Raw genomic sequence first — 18,494 nt, 5'->3', positions numbered from 1 at the left:
TCTAAGTCACGAAATTACAAACATGTTGCATTACAAATACTATAGGTGTCACATTTGCGAAAAGTTAAAACTATTGGCATTGTAAATGACAAAGCTATTAATTTAGCTATTTTCAAAACCAACACATAAATAAACAAAATTGTCATTTACAAGACCAATAGCTCAAACTTTCCTAATGCGAGACCTATTGGCAACGCCAGTGCTTGTTGTGGATACCTCCTGTTAGAACCAACTCAGTTTTATCCGGGTTACGTTTTAAGTGGCTGCTGTTCATCCATCCGCTAAGGAACAGCATAGTAGACTGGAAAACACGGAACAAGTCAGGGGAGTTGTTGATGGGGAATATAAGTTGGAAATCATCAGCATAGTTGAAAGCGCAGACTTGCCGCTCCTTCAATGCCCGAATAAGGGGGAGGAGGTAAAGGTTAAACAGAAGGGGAGAAAGTGAGGAGCCCTGTGGGATTCCACGCGTGATCCTAATTCTGGGAGCAGTAAACTGAGCAGTGCAGACTGCCTGGGAACAGTTTTCCAGGAAAGAGCCGATCCAGCCCAAGGCGGGTTCCTGAATCCCAGCGCCTCGGACGTGGTCGACTAGTAAACCATGGTCGACCGTGTCAAAGGCCGCGGAGAGATCAAGCAGGACATGAGCATTCGGGGAACCCTTCTCGGCATCACTGTGGAGAGTGTCCCACACAAATATTCAGACTCCTCTAAAACTCCAGTGAGGCATCTAGTTACATAGACCCCCAAAACATTAGCTAGATATGGGAGGAGAGAGAGATTGGATGGTAATTCGTCAAGATTTGGGGGTCTGAACCTAGTTTCATCAGGAGGGGGACAACAATTGCCTCCTTGAAAGATACAGGAACAATACACTAAGACAGCAACTCATTCAAAAGATTTAGGGCTGGGTTGGGAAGAGGGGTAAATATTTATTTTAAAAAACTAGGAGGGCAACAGTCCCTGTGGGGATAGGAGATCCAAGAAAGTCTGGTTACTAATTATAGGAAATTGAGTGAAGATACTGAGATTTTTATATGTACTAGAGCTAGCCTCAGGATTTGGGCAAGCCGGAATGCTGGCCTTGATTTTTGTGATCTTGCCAATAAAGAAGGAATTCATAGAGTTGCAAAAAGTTTGGGAAGGGGTGGATTTAGTTGTAACTCTTTCAGGATTAGACAACTCGCTCACAATTGAAAAGATCTCCTTAGACCTATTGTTGTAGTCAAGATTTTAGAGGAAAAATATGGTGCTTTGGTAGTCGGAATCGTCTTTTTATATGCTTTCATGGCATTTAGGTAAATCCCTTTATCTTTAGATAAATAGTTACGTCTCCACTTTCTTTTGAGTTGCCGCAGAGACAGTTTTTGAGTTTTTAGGTAAGGTCCACTCCATTAACTGGTCTAAAGCCTTATTGATACCCCTGAAAGGTGACTTGGATGATTACACCTGATAAAAATTCCATCCCAATCCAAGGGCTCAACTTTAAATGGGAAATAGCAATTGCAACACACTCATTCCAACGCACTACCTTTGCAATGTGACCATAACAACGCTAACGCCATCCCACACATTTCTTTTTACCACACATATACCTTTACTGCATATGCATTCACAATGAAAATGGAAGTATAACGCGTGTGTGTGTGTGTGTGTGTGTGTGTGTGTGTGTGTGTGTGTGTGTGTGTGTGTGTGTGTGTGTGTGTGTGTGTGTGTGTGTGTGTGTGTGTGTGTGTGTGTGTGTGTGTGTGTGTGTGTGTGTGTGTGTGTGTGTGTGTGTGTGTGTGTGTGTGTGTGTGTGTGTGTGTGTGTGTGTGTGTGTGTGTGTGTGTGTGTGTGTGTGTGTGTGTGTGTGTGTGTGTGTGTGTGTGTGTGTGTGTGTGTGTGTGTGTGTGTGTGTGTGTGTGTGTGTGTGTGTGTGTGTGTGTATATATATATATATATCTTAATGGCGACCGTCAGTAGGTAGTTATAGATAAGACCTAGCTAACATAGAAAAATTGCAACTTTCTATTTCCAATAACTTTAGCCCCGATTGACGAATCATCGCGAAATTTTCAAAACTTATGGCCCTCTTCGGTCCGCTCCTATCTTGAAAGTTTCGGGGTGATCTGGCAAGCAGGGGCCGAGAAAAAAGGGGGGGGTCCCAAAACGAGTTTTCTCCATAGGAAACTTTAGATACGGCTACAGCCCGAACTACTGAACGGAATTACACCTAAATTGGCAAAAGGGTAGCCTTTGGTTCAGCGAGAGCCCTTTTTGTTAAATGGTGTAAATCCGTCCAGTACGTTTTAAAATATTAATGGAAAAAGAAATATATATATCTGGGCGGAGCCTAACCACACATCTCATCGTGAGATCTGATTGGCTGTCAGCACCTCATCCAAGAAGTGTTTGCAGCCATCTTGGGTTGAATATACATGATAGCACCTCATTAAAAAGCATTGCAGTTAATGGAAGGTTTAAGACTTTAGTTACATTATAAATCATTTGTTGATTGTACTCATTTTAGGAATTGTGGTGTGTTCTAAGGTGATTTTATCTTATGAAAAAGCCTTCTTCTGGGATATCATGAATCATGTTTGAGAGAAAACTATTTTCTCATGATTTTCCCACAGAGGTTTGGAAGATGATCTATATGCTAAACTGAGAGCATATTGTCTGTAAATTCACATTATCTTTCTCAGTCTTGAGAATGAAGTTTGACATTCTCAGTAAAACATGTACATCCAACAAGGCAAGAGAGAGTAAGTTGATTCCTTTGTGTTCTACTGCAGCATCCCAGAGTGTTCTAAAGAACAACTAGAGCGCTAACAGTCTTACTTATGACAAACGTATTGCACACCTGAAGCCATCTTGATTGGAATAAAGTGGTAACTCTTAAAACATTTAATTTAAAAAGGAACAAAATGAGGGTGTTCATTTTGCCATAGAAAGTATGATTAGTGCTGCAGAAAGAAAAATTAGGGCATATTTTGAGTCACTTCTGAAATCCTCTTCTATTTCAGTAAAAAAAATTGACATGCAGACTGAAACATGCACTTTCAATACCAGCAGCAGACTTCCCTGGTGAGCAGTAGCTTTACTACAGTGATATAATAAGGAACTAGAGTGCTAACATTCTGAATGTATGGCAAATGTGTGACACATCTGAATGCCTTCTTGATGGAATCAAAGTAAAAAACTGAAAGTATTTCCTACTGAGGAGACTGTAGTTAATGAGGAAATGAGGAAACTTCATATCAAATAAGTCTCCCAAGATGGCCACCAGAGACAAAAGAGCCGAAATGTAGCACAACTATCACCCAGATGTAGCCCAAGTATAGCCCAATGACAGAATGTCCCAGAGTGTTCTAAAGAACAACTAGAGCGCTAGCAGTCTTACTTATGACATTAGTATGGCACACCTGAAGCTATCTTGATTGGAATAACGTGGTAACACTTAAAATATTTAATTTGCAAAGGAACAAAATGAGGGGGTTCATTTTGCCATATAAATTATGATTAGTGCTGCAGAAAGAAAAATTAGGGCAAATTTTGACATCTCAGATCCTCTTCTATTTCAGACTGAAACATGCACTTTCAATACCAGCAGCAGACTTCCCTGGTGAGCAGTAGCTTTACTACAGTGATATAATAAGCAACTAGAGTGCTAACATTCTGAATGTATGGCAAATGTGTTACACATCGAATGCCTTCTTGATGGAATCAAAGTAATAAACTGAAAGTATTTCCTACTGAGGAGACTGCAGTAAATGAGGAAATTAGGAAACTTCATAACAAATAAGTCTCCCAAGATGACCACCAGAGACTAAAGAGCCCAAATGTAGCACAAATATCATCCAGATGTAGCCCACGTGTAGCTCAATGACAGAATGTCCCAGAGTGCTCTTAAGAACAACTACAGCGCTTACTGTCTTACTTATGACAAAAGTATGGCACACCTGATGCCATCTTGATTGGAATAAACTGGTAACACTTAAAACATTTAATTAAAAAAAGAACACAATGATGCCATAGAAATTATGATTAGTGCTGAAGAAATAAAAATTAGGGCACATTTTGAGTGACTTCTCAAATCCTCTTCTATTCCATTAAAAAATTCTGACATGCAGACTGAAACATGCACTTTTAATACCAGCCGCAGACTTCACTGGTGAGCAGTAGCTTTACTACAGTGAGCTAATGAGCAACCAGAGTGCTAACATTCAGAATTCATGGCAAATGTGTGACATATCTGAATACCTTTGTGATGGAATCAAAGTAAAAAACTGAAAGCATTTCCTACTGAGGACACTGCAGTAAATGAGGAAATTAGGAAACTTCATAACAAATAATTCTCCCAAGATGGCCACCAGAGACAAAAGAGCCCAAATGTAGCACAAATATCACCCAGATGTAGCCCACATGTAGCACAATGACAGAAGTGTGCCAAACACTTTTTATTTTTTGTGTTTTCGCAGTTTTATATAGTGCAGACTTGTCAGGTATTAGAGTGCTTTACATGAGCATTGGTTACATCACACAAGAACAAATTCATTTTGGTTTTAGACATGGGGAGATTAAGTGATTTAACCAGAATCACAGAAAGTCGAGCTGAATCAGCAACTCCAACCTGGTTCCCCAGTTGCAAAGTCTGCAGCTCTGGAAGTAACACCACATCCTCTCCCCTAAGTGCAACATTTAATCAAGTGGTCAACTGGATAAAAAAACATGAAGATAAATAAGTTAAAAGTGCTTTGTCGCTATTTGAAAACTCAGAAAATATGTCCTCATTGTAGTTTTTTACAGCACTAACCATAATTTTGATGCAAATAAGACCCTCATATATGTAATTTCTAAAGGAAATGCTCTAGATATTACAGTTTTGATTACATCAAGATGATGTCAGGCTTTCCTCACTTTTGTAATAAATATAGAATGTTACAATCTAGTTGTTTATTAGGATACTGTTGAGAGGCAGAGGCCAGGGGCACAGACTCTGAAAATTGAAGGCAGGTAGTAGGGTGCAGAGGCAACTATTTGACCACACTGGGCAGGCAGGAAGGGCAGTGGCAGCACAACAGACTATGGAGGGCAGTGGAAAGGTGGGCTGGGGCAACAAACCAACAACACAGGACTGGCAAGAGAGGCATTGGCAATATAATAGACCATTGTGGGCAGAAGGAAGAGGCAGTGGTAGTACAACCATACATGCCAACAGACCCGATTCAGCCAGGAAACGTCCAATGTTTTTAAGCCCAAATGGGCTTTATTTGATCTGTCCATCCATTGTGATATACATATTACATATTACTTAACATAAAAAAAAAACTAGACATTTGCTGAAAATAACAAAGATTACAGGGACGGTATAGTTAGACTCATACACAACCAGTGAAATTCAGCAGTTATAGTTACCTGAGCTAACTATAACTTACGCCCCCGCCATGTACTGCTAATGACCTCAGACATTACATCATTCATGACATGGTCACTTACATCACTCATGACATCTCAAATGAGCTGTGAATGGAATGGAACTATAATCGCTAGAACTTTATTTAGGGATAGTGTGTGTATATTAACACCCCTTTTTTTTCTTTTCTTTCGTTTAAGAACCATTATAATACGCAACGTGCCCAGATTAATATGGTCGATAGCCTTTCACTTTAAAGTAATGTGTAGTCCATTGTTTATGTTGATGTTTGCAATCCTACGTATGTTTATTATGAATAATTCACATTGACGAACATACAGGTAAGGCGGTCACGGGGCAAGATATACTGAAATTACATTGTGTGAATATTAACACTTGTATTCTTTTCTTTATTGTATCAATTCCTGAATTTTCACATCGTGACCAGGCCAATACGGCCACCAGCTTTTTGGATTAAAGTAATATGTAGTCCTTTGTTAATGTTGCCAACTTTAGGCATTTGTACAATTAAATAAGGATGCTACAATGGCGTCTTGTATCGTTATCAAGGTTCAGATGAGCCGAAACGCGTGCATCACGTCCTTTGCAGATTAAATACTTCCAAACTACAACCTGGGTGCAGATTCCTTCCTTGTAAGAGTGAGAGGATATTACATACATATACATAAAATTCACTGAAAAAAAACACAAGTTTCAGGGACATTATACTTAGAAATTAACATTTAAAAAACCTCAGAAATTCACTGAAAAAACCAGTGTTTAACGTCATAGTTAGTTGGACATTTAACTTGTTCAAAACAAGAGAAATTCGGCCTTTATAGTTAGTTGTGCTAACTATATCTCGCACCACCACAATGCACTCCTGATGACGTCGCATATTACATCACTCATGACATGGTCAGTGACATCACTCATGACATCACTGATGACATCATCCACGTGATCATCTAATGCACCTCCTCACACCCTAAAATACAGACTACCATTCTCAAAACCATAGACACACCAATACTGGTACAGCTACAATAATCTGTGCACTATGCACGCAGACCTCTAACCAGCAACATACTATTGATGCGCTCCTCTAAATACCCAGTTATTACCTATGCAGTCTAGGAATCCTTCTGTCTGTCCCATGCACTTCTCCATTCACCCATCCAGCACTATCTACGTATCCTATCAATCAACCAATGCCTAAGCACTTATAAATTCAGCACACACTTTCTTTGCAACACTGAAATTACTCCAGTTATTAGTCGTATACTTAAGGAATGACATATTCACTAACACAAGTGCAGGTACAATATTTTGTACACTATGCTTACACACCTCTAACCAGCTACAAACTATTGATACACTCTTCTAAATACCCATTTAGTACCTATGCAGTGTAGGAATCCTCCTGTCTGTCCCGTGCATTTCTCCAATCACCAATCCAGCACTATCTACTTATCCTATTACTCCACCAATAACTAAGCACTCATAAATTCAGTATACACTCTGTTTGTAATACTGTAATTATTCTAGTTACTAGTCATGAACGTATGGAATGGCCTAGTACTAACACAAGTACAGCTATAATACTTTGGACACTATTCAAGCTGACCTCTAATTAGCTACATACTATTGATACACTCTTCTAAGTCACCAGTTAGTACTCATGCAGTGTAGGAATCGTCCAGTCTGTCCCATGCACTTCTTTAATCACTTATCTAGCACTATTTACTTATTCTATCACTCCACCAATATGTAAGCACTTATAAATTAAGTGTTCACTCTGTTTGCAGCACTGTCATCATTCCAGTTACTAGTGGTATTCCTATAAAATGACCTAGGCACCAACACAAGTACACATAAAATATTCTGGGCATAATCCCTACAAATCTCTAAGCAGATACATACTATTGGTCCACTCTATTAAATACTGAAGTAGTACCCATGCAGTGTTGGATACCTCCTGTCAGTCTCATGCAATTCTTCAATCACCCACTCAGCACTATGTTCTTATTGTAATAGTCTGCCAATACCTAAGCACGTTTGGGGCAGATTTACAAGCACCCTGCACCACCAGTACGTCACTTTTTGTAACGTAATGATGCACCAGGCGCTCCTTCATATTTACAAGGAGAGGAAAAGCCACCCTGCATGGTTTTTCCTCTCCTTGTAAATACGACCCCTTCATACACAGAACTTTGCGTTGACAGGGTGTTCCATAGGTGTTGCTGTGGGTGTTCCCACGCAACACCCATAGAACAAAACACATCTACAGATTTATGAGAAATTGTAAATCTGGAGATGTGTGTGACTGCTGCGCCATCCTAGAGTTGGTGTAGCAAGGCGCAACGAGAATTGTTTTCATTTCTCCTCATTTTTTCCTCCTTCAATGCATGCTGCATTCCACAGCATACATTGAAAGAGGAAAATGCCTTTACTGATTGTTTTTGTGCAGGAAGGTGTACCTTCCTGCACAAAAACAATCTCCGCACGACACAGACATCCTTGCACCATGGTGCAAGGGAGCCTGTGTCACCGCATGGCTGCAGTTTGTGCAGGAGTGCAGATGGAAGCATAGAGTTGCAACATATTCATGCACATATGTCACATCCCTTTGCTTCGGAAGTGCCGCAGTGTAGGGCAGCTAAAGAGATTGCAGTGTTACGCTGCAGTACTTCCTCATAAATCTTCACCTATAAATTCACCATACACTATTAATGCATTCTTTCAATCAATCATGCTGTATACATATATTCAACCAAACTTTCACACATTACCTTGCAATTATAGTTCTTTCTTTAACCAGATAAGGTGGTTCTGATAAGAACTTTTTTCTTTTGTATTTTTTAAAAAAAATTTAACAATTTTTCTTTGTTTTTGGGTGTTTTTTCAAAAAATTATCAAAAAAAGAACGAATAAAACAGGAAACTTTTGGAATTACTTATCATTCCAAAAACAAAACAAAAAGAAATTAACAATGATGGTTGCGTTGCGCAGTACAAACTGCATCCACCGACTGCTCACCGAAGCATATAAGTTTCTTACACTTCATGCAGTGTTGCTCGAGAAAGGCGAATTCTGGCCTAATGTCCATTGCAGGTGTTACTGAGGATGCTCCAGACATACTTGCCACAGCAGGTGAGGGGCTCAAAACAGCTTGCCTCATTTCCTCCCGAGCAAGATTGAGAGGATGTGGGGTCCGGAGATGCTTGTACATAGAAGCAGTGCCACAAGAGTATTTATTTCGCTGCCTCTTGACAGGACTCGGGCACAAATTTTGCACGTCACCTTTCTCACATTTACTTTCTTCTCTCCAGGTGAAAAAGTGAAGAATTTCCACACAGCAGATTCCGGCCTCTGTGGACATGGTGCCTCCTGCAAGAATTCTTCTTCAGAAGATACTTCCTCCTGCTGCTGCTGCTGTCTAGATGCCATTTTGTTTGATATTTTTTGAAACACACCAAAAAAACAAGCAAAAAGGGTTCTTGTAGGAAAAGAGATGTCTCACTAAAGATGCTCCAACAAGAATGAATAAAATGGGTGGGGTCCTTCAAGAGTTACAGGGGGAAATGTTATGAACAAATTAAATCTTTTTTTGAGGTCACAGGTGATCCGCGCACTCTGCGCTCATGAAGCACGCACCCAACACAACTTCGCAAAAATATATCTAAAAATAACATGTTTATTATACGTACAAATTTATTATTTTTATGAATATCCAAAGGGCAGTAACTGAGGTAGTCTGATCATCAGCCCCTTGCTAATAAAACCTTCACTCAATTTCTAAAGGGAGCCCGACGCCATATGCCACACCTCAGTGTCTGAATCTCCATGCACCAGCCACAGAAGTGCAAACAATACACTTCCAGTGTCTAAGGAATCTGTCTTTGTAATCCATCTTGTACCATACCAGACTAGCCACATCCAAATGAATCGTACTTTTATATTAATACCGTAAGCCAAACCTCTGAAGACATATGTCGGTCTTTGGGCAGACTTCCTTTCGTCTCTCCTGCCGTCGCACTAGAGATTTCTCATCGTAGTGTTCATATCCATTTATAAACTTGTCCCTCATACAATATCTAACAGGAACCATCTCTCTCTCTTTGTACCCCATGGCAACTTCTTCAATGCCAGTCCAAATACCATCTCGCAATCCCCAAGACCCTTTCCTACTCACCCTGAACCTTCCCATTCAATCTCCAAAGCAAGTCCTGATAAATTCTGCCTCGCACCTTCCAATTCAATGTTGGCATTGGTCACTGGAACTAATCCTTGCCTTGTTTTGGACATCATTTCTGTAGGAACGCTCATCCCGCTGCTAAACCCTTTTTAAAAATGTATTATTAAAATAAATGAATGCAAATCTGCACCATACCTTTGTGCTCAAGAGCGTGTGGCGAAAGCAGTGGTTTTGGCTTTCATTAGGTTAGTACGCAGAAACGTAATTTTTTTTTGTATGGGACTTATTCTAGACAGGTAATAGTTGATTATACGGTGGCTTGATTGTTTACATTATAGTGACTTTCTACTTTTATAAGCGCTTGGAAAAATCACCATTTATCACCAAGTAGACCAAGGATTCAACAAGCAATGCAATGCATTAAAGCAAGTCTCTCCTGCACCAGAGATAATCTGTCTGAAGCACCATTGAGGACAGTCCCTCACAAGGTCAATAGGTACTGCCTTGACAAGTTGTGTTGGTTAAGTTTCTTTTTATTGCGATGATCACCTTGCCCTGTTTTCTTTATGCGCTCCAGAATGAGTACTTTCCCCTCTCCAGGCAGACCTTCCGTGTGATGGACGCTGAACTACACTCCCTATTATGGCTCGGGAAACAGCAGAGGATTGCACTGACCACATTACATCGTAACCAATATAATGGAGGGGTATCTCCTTACGGATATAGAGGCCTACTAGCCCGGTAAATTAATGGATACATGCCACGGCAGACCATCCCACCTATAGGCTAGAAAGGGATACTATGGCGACTCGCACGTGCATGCATTATCTCTATGGAGGGTAGGGCAGGGGACGCCTACTCCCGGCCACACAAGTCACACTAGAGGTATGGGACAGAGCGTCAAAAGCACTGGGTTGGGCACACAGACCAACAAAACAGACACCTCTCTGGCACTGTCCCTGGTTAAAGGAGCTCCACAAACTGAGGGGCTCTGAGGGGTGGGACCCCACAGGCATTTCCACTATAGGGGATATCGTAGCCGAGGGCAAACTTAAAAGCTTCCGATCACTGCAGACAGATTTTGGGTTACACACCTCCCAGTTTTTTAAGTATGCACAGCTGTGACATGCCTGGCTAGTGGAGAGCTTGTTATCCTCCTCACTGCCAGAGTATGCATCACTGGTGGGACGCCTACTGCAGGAACATGTACTCACTAAGGCAGTATCAGTAACATACCGGACCCTGAATAATAATACACCGGACAGACTGGGGAAATTGAGGGAATTGTGGGAACTGAATTTAGGTACTCTAGAAAATGTTGACTGGGAAGCAGGCCTACTTCACCATCGGGAGGTGGACATTAAATCCCGCCTCCATCTTATTCAATATAAGATATTACACAGAGTATAGGCTCTATTGTATGGGCTACGCCAGTGACCTGAATTGTTTGAGATGCGGCCAGGCACAGGGGGACTTTTACCATACCATTTGGGACTGCACCATCATACAGTCATATTGGAAAATGGTGCTGGGTGAACTGAGCATGGTTTTCGAAGTGACATTGCCCCTGGACCCCAAATTCATACTGCTGGGCATACCTGGGGATGTAGACCTGTGCCGTCCGCAGCTTATCTTCCCTATGTTAGCGCTAGTGGTAGAGAAAAGGGATGAAGCTAGAACATGAGGGGGCGGCGTTGGCTCCCCAGGTTCGTGAATGGAAGATGGGGATGGACATGTACATAGCGGCAGAGAGGGTCACAAACAAAGCAAGAGGTTGCCCACGAAAATTCCGTTGGGTATGGGGTAAATGGAGGAAATATTATGGGATTAATGGAGGACTGAGCGGTGATTAGTTGGCCTATAGAGGGAGCCACATTTCACTTCTGTCAGGCTTCTCCCCGGACACTTTGGAAGAGGAAAACATGGGGGATGCTGCAGCAAAGATCAATGATTGAGTGGGACTTACAGATCCATACAGCCCACACGGGGGGAGGTGGGAATCTATGTGATGTGGATTATATATATAAATTTCTGCATGAATGTAACCAAATGTGACACGCTTCTTTTCGTTTTTTGTTTGATACAAAAAGCACAAAAAAATATATATTTTTTTTAAATAACAAAATAAAAAAGTTTCTTTTTATTGCTAGCCTACGCCATAAAAACAATATGTAAACAAACTAAAGCATGCCACCTCCTAAATGTGGTGGCCTTATGCTTGAATATAATTTTTATGTGACAGTATGGATGTTCCCAGATGCCAAGGGGGCTTAGAACATGGACAATATGATTCTTCTTAGCACAAAGAAAGGTTACTGTTGGTTTTGATTTCCTGTTTAAACACACAGGAATGATTTTAAAGAATTATGAAAAAAAGATAAAGAATGGAAAGAAAAAGACATTAGCAAAGTAAAGTATTGACCCACCAGCCATGGTACTGAATCAGGGCATCTTTTAAGAGGGGTGCGTAGATGGGATCAGCAAATATGGCATTATTCAGGATGCAAGAGAGACTTGCTGAACAGGGTCAACCATTGCCACATACAGTATGCCGTGACGGCTTGAATTAAAATGTGAATGGCAGTTGTACAGACCAATGACTGAAGATGTGTGGCCGAAAGTCCCTCTACTACACACGGAAGCATGTATTTATCTTTTTTTTTTTTTAATTACATGAAACTGGTAAAACCTCTAACGCTGTTTCTAGGTCAGACCGAAAAACAAGATGAAAAGGGGATGCTTGAAATTCAATTGCCTTGACTGTCACATCAGTTTACAGTGTTTTGTGGCATAATCCTTTATAATAATGCTGAAATTGATAGATACAAATTTGTTATGCAACTGAGACTAAGTACAAAAAGTTGTTTCTAAATTCATTTTTGTGCCCCTAGCAATGCTAGTATTGTAGAAAAATAGATGTGCACAAGCAAATCACTTTATAGATTGGCAGCACTGATAAATGCAGGTCATGCTTGAAGTTCTAGATTTTTTTTTAAAGAAACTCTAACCCTTTATTTAAAGATTTTCGTTCATGCTGAATTTTCGATATAAAAAGGAAATACAATATCAGTAGAAAATAATAAATTGGAGGCTACTTTACCATTTCCAAGGCACCTCGGATGACACCACAGAGAAGATTACAGAAACACAGTGAAGATCTCCCTGCTGGAAGCTCTTCTACAAAGTCCACAAGAGGATTCTTTTCCAAAATTAAGGAAAACTCGTTCTTTGACCGATTATTGCAGGTGACACTCGGGGTGATGCCAAGATACATCTTAAAGGCAACCTGAAAATTAAAAAGATCAGTGTTACAATGTGAAGTTTTCTGTAGACAGAAAATGGACGAGAAAAGGTGTATGCTTCATTAGTTAGCCTCCATGTAACCTCCTAGTAATTTCTTTAATGTAGGTAAGGTTTATTTCTGGAAAGAAAGCCAGTAACATAGCACCTCTTTGTGAAACAACAGCCCTACCTTTAGCCAAGGCAAATGTATAGAAAATATATTGCCCTGTCATTGAGCAAGTAGGGGGCCAACACAGAGCACTCTAACTTTTCTTCAAGGCAGGCAAGTGAGGCCGGCTGCCCTGGCCGAAAATATGCAATAGTGAACACTACACTAGGGCAGGCATCGCCTGGCTCAGGCCTCCTTTTCCCCTCACTAGTTTTACAATGAAGTCTGGGGCAGGAGACTGCTGACCCTGGGCCATGTTCTCAGATATGAGGTGGACACCATCTTTAGCCTAAAAACAATTAGTTTAACCGCATGTGCGCTAGCGGTTTTCCCGCTGTGCGCGGCGTTTTTTAAAAAGCCGCGTTACATGACGAGCTCAGCTCGTCATGAGCGTACGAGCGTCGTAACTCATGACGACCTCAGCTCGTCATGAGCACGGAAGGGGTTAAAGAAGGCCGAGTACTGCTTCACTTCCAACATTAAAAAGCCATGCATCTCAAAAAACACAGAGAAAACGTTGCGGCTGGTAGGATGTGATATTTGTTACAGCACAAAACCTAAACAGAGTATGCAAAGTACCCTGTACACTTACTCCTAGATGGAATTTCAGTTTTTTCAGTGACCTCAATTTTGATGTGCCTAATGGTTTTATTTGTGACCCTCACACACCTTATGGTGGCATGCTTCATCATATGGTCTCATCCTGGTCCCTGTAAACCTACATGGGCTCCGATATATTTCAGGGAGCACTTTTGGTATTACCACCGATGGGGGTCTGGTCACTAGAAAATAAATAATTCCTAGGGTGCACCCCAGTGTCCCTTTAACTTAAGGTGTTCCTGGTATGGTTAAAAGTTATGCGGGTGCTCTAAAAAGGATATAATTTTCTTGATATGTTGACTCTTCCTTTTGCTTGCTTGTGTGCACAATGGACACTCTGGCTCAAATGACAAGAGATATTCTCTTCCTAGTTGTTAGTTTTAGATCTGGTTGCGAAAGACCGCTTGTGGCCCACACCAAAACTCTTACAGTGGGCTTAGAGCCTGCCCTTTGCTTACCATTGGTTAGCTGTAGTGTCACTCTTATTTGATGGCTTTCTTTTTCCTTCCTGGGTTAGTCCCAACCCGGGTGCACTGACTCTTTTTAATATCCTTTTGATTGACTGACGTGAATCATTCCACTGATCGCATCAGTGAAATATTTTTTTTCTTCAGCACTCAATTAAAGTGCAATTTTTCACGCTCTCCAACATGTGCTTCTACCCCCACCACACACTACGTTTTGCTCCCTCATTTCCCCCAGGCTTGTGCATCCAATACAACGCTTTACAAGCTTTACAAGCAAATAATGTGTCTATAAAATACCTCAATAAATTGATAATCTAAAAAGCTGGTGTAAAGCGGGGCTGAATAGATGAAAACGTTTTTATTAGGTCTCGGCTAGAAGCGAGCGAAGCTCGCTCTCCCCAAAGACCTATAGTTAGCGGCTCAGCTTTCCAGGAGGACAGCACTGGCCGCGCGCGGTGATTTGTTAAGGTCACGCGCACGAGAACGCGCTCGCGGCCAGGTGCTGTCCTCCTCGAAAGCTGCCTCCCTTCCCCGTGCAGGGCGGGCCGCCGCGCTGCCTGCGGCGACCCGGAAGCATTGCCGGCCAAACCGGAAGTAGGTGCTGTTTAGAACATGGAGTCAGTCTACTGCTGAGAACGTTACTAGATTTCTCGGAGAAAATTACAATTTTAGGAAGCAGCAGGAATGGACGAACCCTACAAGTATGTATCAGCCAACAAGGTTCGCGCAAAGCGTGCCCATCTATTTCTTTCTTTCTTACTTCTTATATTGCGAGAAAGTTTAATCTGAAACTCTCTCGATGGAGGCCTGCAATAAAGCAAGGTACGTGTATCGTACGAGTAAAGCCATTTCTGATAATCAGTACAAACAAAAGACCTATATAATTAAAACACAACAATGTACGCAATTCGAAACACAAATATTAAAAACTAAATAAATAGACACTCTGATTTCAACTGGGATTCTATATGAAGTGATATTTGTTTAATTTTTACGGGGATTAGTAGCCCATTGACCATGTGCACCCATTTCGTAGGCAATAAAGTACTAGTTATTTATTAATTACGTTTCACTGCAGAGGGCAATGTGCAATCTGCTGGCATGGCTAATTGTGCCATTCATAGCTCAGTTCATTAAGCACCATAGGGCTGGGTAATAATAAGATTTCTTATTACAGCGCCAGGAAGCAGGAGGAATTCGACATGAAGCTTTTTAGGGAAAAATGGTTCTGTTGTTACACTCAAATGAAATTCGTTTATTTCTTTGTTATGCTCGGCTCTTTGTCATTTATTTCCTTTGATTGTTTAACGGGACTACACAGAGTTGGAGTATGCATGCTGAATGTGTTGTTTGTTCCATACAATAATGCAACCGTTAACTTGTCAGTGTGTCTACCAAACAAGGTGAAAATACTTTCAGTGGGTTCATCCATCAACTTCTTTCTTTGGTGATTTTAATTTTTTTGCCATTACGATGGAATGCTGACTTTGTGATACACGTTATTTCCAGTATCACAGTTGTCAGCTTAATCACATTATGGTTTCCAATACAGGAAAGCATACTTTGAGAAATTGTGCCAAAACACACATTTGCCTCAGAATTATTTGTTTTTGATTTTCTGTCTTTTGCCCTCTTTCTCAGTAGATATCTGCCTATATCTTTATCAGTCTTTCTCTTGCACCAGAGTCTTCTATTTGTCATTTAACCTCGCACGTGAGAATACAAGGTGCTATTTATACCATGGAGGGCACAAAGCAGGACATGGCCTATTTGAAGCTGCGCAGCGAGGACGAATGCTTATTTCCCATTTCTTGTGTAAGGCCTTATTCAAAAGAAATCAGTTTGACTGGTTTGCCTCAATATTAGTCTGAACTACGTTCCAATGTCCGATTCACATCCAGATGTGAAACGCGCTGCATGCTAGATTTGCTAGAGTTGCAAGAATGGCCTCCCAGTCGGCATCTGGCCTCGTGTTGTTCTGCTGTCAAAGTGTATAATAAAGGGCGGTCTCCGGGGCTGAGGGTACAAAAGGGTCAGGTGCTTTCTGCTGGGCCATGCTCGGTCTGCTTCTAAAAGCACAGTCACAAACGGGTCCAACCTTCTGGACCGAAACAGCTGCTAACACAACGTGTGACTGGCCGGTGACTAAGCTGTGATGTGGGGCTTATTCCTATGTATGATAGTGTGACGGCTTCTCAGCTCGCCCCGTTCATCTGTCCCCTATGTCCCCACTCAGCTTAATTTCTCGGCAGACTTCCGCACCCCTCTCACCTAAACTCACTCACCTCTGACCACGACTCACTCGCCCAATACAAACTGATGCTCTTTGAGCAACTCACAAGGCCTCAGCCCAACCCTTGACCCGAGCCCACCTCCTGACCTCAGCCCACCCTCTCATTTATCTTCTGGCCTTCGCCATTGTCTCAGTGACCTCTGGTCCCCCCCTAACCTCACTCCATTCCCTCCTGATCTGTGCCCACCCGACCTCCGCCTGTACCCTGACTGCAGCCATATTTTTTTTCTGTATAGTCATGGTCTTCTCAAATTTAGGAGCTTAGTTACAAAAGCATTTAGGAGCACGTAACATGGTACTAATAGTACTCTTACATACTCATATGCCTTTGTGAACTGCCCCAAAACATCTGTATTTGAAATAAATGGGGGTATTCGGAAATATTGTTATGCAAGCAGTACAGCTTGAAAGCACTGTGATCTTTGCAGTTTGCCTGCCAGACTGGGACGTTTCAGGGGGAATTTACAAAGGCATTCAAGAGTACTAAAAATAGTGCTCCAGTTGTACTACGTCCCGTTGTTCTACATGCCTCTCTAACAGAGCCAGGGATTGCATTACTCTGACGAAACCACTCACAAACACTATATATTTAAGCCAAAACCAATTTCTCAAACTATGAAACGAAGGACTGAATGAGAAGGGAGTGAGTGTGTAAAGTTACAGAGAGTTCTATGTTGTTCTCAGTGACTTTCCTCTTGCTAATGTGCCATACTGCCCCTTTGGAGTGGCATTAAAGGAGGCAATAAACAGCCTATAAACTTCTGTTATTTTATAATGTATATTGAGAACCTTCAGTCGTGACATGACATCACTTACACTGTGCATGCGGTAGACAAGGCTGCTGCAAGTATGGCAGTGCAGCTCCTCATGATGAGATATGTAGCGAAGTTGCTGGACTGAATGCAGCAGCATGCTGTTTGTGAGTGCTGCCCGGCTATCCAGGACTTTCTAGGTCTCAACCTACGGTCTGCCAGCACGGACTTTTAAGGGAGGATGGGTTTCGCCAGTGTCAGGCAGCAGGCCCTTCAGCCAATAGGGTTAGGGGGTTGTCTCTGCAGGGAGGCCTCTACATGTCTGCACCAGTTGTAGTCCGCAGCGAGGGGTGATAGTTAATCTGCCTTCTTAATAAACCTTAGTAACTTAAAGATGTAAGCAGTGACTTAATAGTTCTGACTGCGGGTCTAGCACACATCTGCGGAAGGCCTGCTCGCCATAACTGTTGCACAATACTACAGAATTCCTTAAAGAGCCAGTAAAGCCTTACAAAGGGGTTGTTTTACTGCTTGAAAGAGACTTTGTGATAAGTGGCCTAAATTGACTGACTGGCTGTGTCCCAAATTTCGAACTACTTAGAAAAGAATCCCCGAAAAATAATGCTTTAAATGGCATGGAGTAAACAGCCTATAAGTACTTACGGTCTAGACTGCCAGCAGGAAAATAAGCCAAGAAACATTTCGAAAACGAAAAGTCAGCCCGCATGAGGTATTAGCTTTACCAAACAAGCATTTGCAATGCAATAGGTCTCGCATTTGCGAGAGTTTAAGCAATTGCCATTGTAAATGGCAATGCCTTTTATTTATGTTTAAAAAACCAACACGTAAATAAAAGGCATTGTCGTTTACAATGCCAACAGCTCAAACTCTAGCAAATGCGAGACCTATTGCATTGCAAATGCTTGTTTTTTACTTTCTAACCATTCTAGTGTTAGCTATTCTTCAGCGAGCGAAAAAGTTATTGTAAGACTGCAGCTTTGTTGGTGGCCGTCCGATGTCACCATTCAGAACCTGGTCTGTCTTCTATGTCTTTGTGTAAGTGTGAAGCTAGTAGCACCTTGCTGCTGGAAAGGGTAGAGCTCATGGGATGAGCGGTCACTGCCAACAGAGGGGCCAGGGCAAAGCTGTTACTACCAAGCTCGGTTGGTTGGTGACACACTGACATTTATCTTTGGCTAATGTCTGGCCCTGCCACTCCATCACAGACTGAAGTACCGATGTTGTTGTTAATTCAAGACTGCCAAGCGAAAGGGGTGCTGCTAGTGTGGTTCTCTGTGGCATGCTGTCCATTACAGATGGTCACCATCAGAAATT

General features: G+C 41.7%; 1 protein-coding gene across 1 annotated transcript in view; it reads right to left on the bottom strand.

Moving 5' to 3' along the window:
* The window catches only part of TRAPPC3L (trafficking protein particle complex subunit 3L), a 503,087-nt gene that overhangs the window by 15,186 nt on the left and 469,407 nt on the right, over positions 1–18,494 (bottom strand). The window contains exon 5 of the mRNA XM_078649158.1: positions 12,697–12,882. Coding sequence (XP_078505284.1) covers positions 12,697–12,882 — 186 coding nt within the window. The remainder of the gene's footprint in view (positions 1–12,696; positions 12,883–18,494) is intronic.

The sequence above is a fragment of the Lissotriton helveticus genome, chromosome 6, assembly GCF_964261635.1.
Source record: "Lissotriton helveticus chromosome 6, aLisHel1.1, whole genome shotgun sequence".
NCBI lineage: Eukaryota > Metazoa > Chordata > Amphibia > Caudata > Salamandridae > Lissotriton > Lissotriton helveticus.
Note: the sequence above shows the minus strand (reverse complement) of the source record. Positions and strands in the feature narration are given on the sequence as shown.